At 37.6% G+C, this 3,584-nt stretch overlaps 1 protein-coding gene across 1 annotated transcript in view; it reads left to right on the forward strand.

Moving 5' to 3' along the window:
- dhx15 (DEAH (Asp-Glu-Ala-His) box helicase 15) overlaps positions 1–3,584 on the forward strand; it is a 67,926-nt gene that overhangs the window by 33,683 nt on the left and 30,659 nt on the right. Inside the window, exon 9 of the mRNA XM_037675898.1 lies at positions 1,246–1,354. Within this exon, the coding sequence (XP_037531826.1) occupies positions 1,246–1,354 (109 nt within the window). The remainder of the gene's footprint in view (positions 1–1,245; positions 1,355–3,584) is intronic.

Genomic DNA, 3,584 nt, shown 5'->3' on the forward strand with positions numbered 1-3,584 from the left:
TTTAACCAGCTTTTTTATATATTTAGCTTTTAACTAGAATTTTGCTAAATTTAGCGTTTAACTAGAATTTTGCTATATTTAGCCTTTAACTAGTATATTGCTATATTTAGCTTTTAACTAGTCATTTGTAACGTTTAACTAGTCTTTTACTATATTTAGCTTTTAACTGCTCTTTTGCTATATTTGACGTTTAACTAGTCTTTTACTATACTTAGCTTTTAACTAGTCTTTAGCTATACTGTATTTAATGTTTAACTTGTCTTTTACTATATTTTGTTTTTAACTAGTTTTTTTTGCTATATTTAGCTTTTAACTAGTCTTACTATATTTAGCTTTTAACTAGCCTTTTACTATATTTAGCTTTTAACAAGTCTTTTACTATATTTAGCTTTTAACAAGTCTTTTACTATATTTTGTTTTTAACAAAGTTTTTTTTTGTTGCTATATTTAGCTTTTAACTAGCATATTGTTACTAATAGTCTTTAGCCAGCTTTTTTATTTTTATTTTTTGGCTTTTAGCTAACCTTTAGCTACTTTTACCTACTGTTTTTCCAGCTCTCTTTAGCCATTTGCTATTTTAGTCAAGCTTTTACTTCTTCTGGCTCTTGTGTTGGAACTTTTGGCTTTGACTTAGCATTTTTCAGTTTTTAGCTTTTAACTACTGTTTTGTTAGTTATAGCTTTTATTAGTTTTCAGCTAGTATTTTGCTTCTTTAGCTATTCTTATTCTTCTTTTTGTCTTGACATTTCAGTTTAGCTTCTTTAGCAATAATCATTCAGCATCAAGTGTTTATGCTGCATTTTCACAGAAAAATCAATTTTGCTAGTTTCAAACGTAAAATCAAATCTGATCTTTTAAGTCTGCTACTCCTAAAGCATCTAGCACCGCCATAAAGAACCCTCCCACTGGAGAAACTCCATCATGCAAAATGCACTCATGGATCTCTTAGATTTTAGACCCGTTTCTTAAAAAATGCACCTTTCTACTCTTCCTCTTAAACTGTGTTAACTCATATATCCACATCGTAACATATGTGACCCAGTTTTTCACTAAAACAACCCAATTCTTGCACATAACTCTCAGCTGCATGTGGATTTATTTTTTTAACTAGCTCTTCAGATGCCCTAGTCTCCCTGTTCCTGTTTAAGCTGACATATGACTGATGCATGAGGAGGTAATAAGCACTGTGACTGATTCTTTGTAAATTGTTCCCGGGGCTGCTCGTGCACCTCTGTAATGGCGCAGGACAACACATACCCAGAGATCCTGAGGTCCAATCTCGGCTCCGTCGTGCTGCAGCTGAAGAAACTGGGCATCGATGACCTGGTGCACTTTGACTTCATGGACCCACCAGGTTGGTTTCAACTTACTAATCTTTTTTTTTTTTCTTCAGTTCATGACAGAAACGGTGTTCTACTAAAATTTTTATATACTTCTTTATTTATTGCATTAGTAGATGAATTTTTGTGCACATCTTAAACAGATCAGCTTTTGAAGTCTAACTAAACTTTTCTCCATTCTCAGTCAGTGAGGTCAATAAACTGTTAAAAGATCTTGATCCTAAAAAATCTGCAGGTCCAGATGAACTTCCACCTTATTTCTTAAGGCTGGCTGCTCATATCATCACAGTCCCTGTGACCCACAGCTTCAATCTCTCCATAAGACAAAACTCCATCCCAGGCACTTGGAAAACAACCTTTGTTCTTCCTTTGCTGAAGGGAGGTGACCCCACCTCACTGAACAACTATTGACCAATCTCTAAACTCTGCATTTTAGCCAAGGTTCTTGAAAAACTGATAAACTCTCAAATCAAAAATTACCTGGACTCATTTAACATCTTACCTCCACATCAATCTGTTTTCAGGAAACAACACAGCACAACCACTGCTTCACTGAAGGTTCTTAATGATGTTGTTGAAGCACTGGATGCTAAGGATTATTGTGCTGCACTTTTCTTAGACCTGTCTAAAGCTTTTGACACTGTGGATCATAACGTCTTGTGTCATAAACTCTCAGAAATTGGTTTCTCAGAACACACCATTGGTTGGTTCTCTAACTATCTTTCAGACCGGAGGCAATGTGTTCAGCATAATGGTACTTCCTCCAGTTATTTAACAGTCAACAATGGTGTACCACAAGGCTCAGTCTTAGGACCCACCCTCTTTACAATCTACATACATAATGTAGGTAAAAACATCCCTAATGCATCCATACATTTCTATGCTGATGACACAGTTGTTTATTGTCGAGCTAAAACTGTTGCTAAGGCTTTCCAGCTTTTGAATTCTGCATTCAACATCATCCAGACTGATTTGTTTCGCCTCAAACTTGTCCTAAATGCCGACAAAACCAAAGGGATGCTTTTTTCAAATAGGAAGTTGGTCCCAGCAGTTCTTCCTCCGATTTTATCCTCAAATGGTGTCCCCATTGAGTTTGTTGATTCCTATAAATATTTGGGTATCTTGGTCAACTCACATCTCTCTTTTAAGCTCCATGTGGAAAACTTGGTAAAGAAACTGAAAGTTAAACTGGGTTTCTTTTTCAGAAACAGATCCTGTCTAACCCTGAATGCTAGAAAACGCCTTGTATCTGTGACTTTCCTTCCCTCAATTGATTATGGTGATATTATTTACATGAACGCTCCTACAAGAACCCTGCAGATGTTGGATGCTGTCTATCATGGTGCACTAAGATTCATAACTGGCTGTGATTATCGTACCCACCACTGCACTCTGTATTCATTGGTTAACTGGACATCATTAACTTCACGCAGACTCTCTCATTGGTACATTTTCATCTTTAAATCACTTCTTGGTCTGCTACCTTCTTACATCTCCTCCTACATGTCTCTGCGTGAGTGCAGCTACAGTGTGCGCTCTCAGGACATTATTACCTGCAGTGTTCCCTCAATGAGGACTGAACTAGGCAAAAGGGCCTTCTCCTATTCTGCTCCTGTTTCTTGGAATATCTTACAAAAAGATCTGAAGCTCTCGACCTTGACCTCTCTAAGTGGCTTTAAGAATCTGTTGGACTCCTGGCAGAGTCAGTCAGAGTCAGAGTCAGAGTCAGAGTCAGAGTTTCTTTATTGTCATTCGCACCTCATGTGGTACATGTGGTGGAGCGAAATTATGTACACAGGGTCCCAGTTACATCCAATAATAAAATATAAAAGAAAAACAGTAATAACATCTAAGATATGAACTAAGGAAAACATCAACTAAATATACACTAAGCACTCATAACATAAAACATTGAACATCAGCACAAACATGAACATGAGTCTGTGAGCAGATGTGCACGCATGAACACATCAACATTGAAACAGATCAGCAGCAACATGAAACAGATCAGCAGCAACATGATATGGTTTTTCACAGTGATTATTCTAGTTAGAGATTCATGAGTCTAACAGCCTCAGGGTAGAAGCTGTTCCTCAGTCTAGTGGTTCTACACTTAATGCTCCTTAACCTCCTTCCTGAGGGGAGTGGGGCAAAAAGTGTGTGTGCTGGGTGGGTGGGGTCCTTCATGATGCAGGTGGCCCTCTTCCTGCATCTGGAGGTGTAGATGTCTGTGATGGTGGGGAG

This window comes from Nematolebias whitei, chromosome 1, assembly GCF_014905685.2.
Source record: "Nematolebias whitei isolate Nwh7 chromosome 1, NemWhi1, whole genome shotgun sequence".
Lineage (NCBI taxonomy): Eukaryota > Metazoa > Chordata > Actinopteri > Cyprinodontiformes > Rivulidae > Nematolebias > Nematolebias whitei.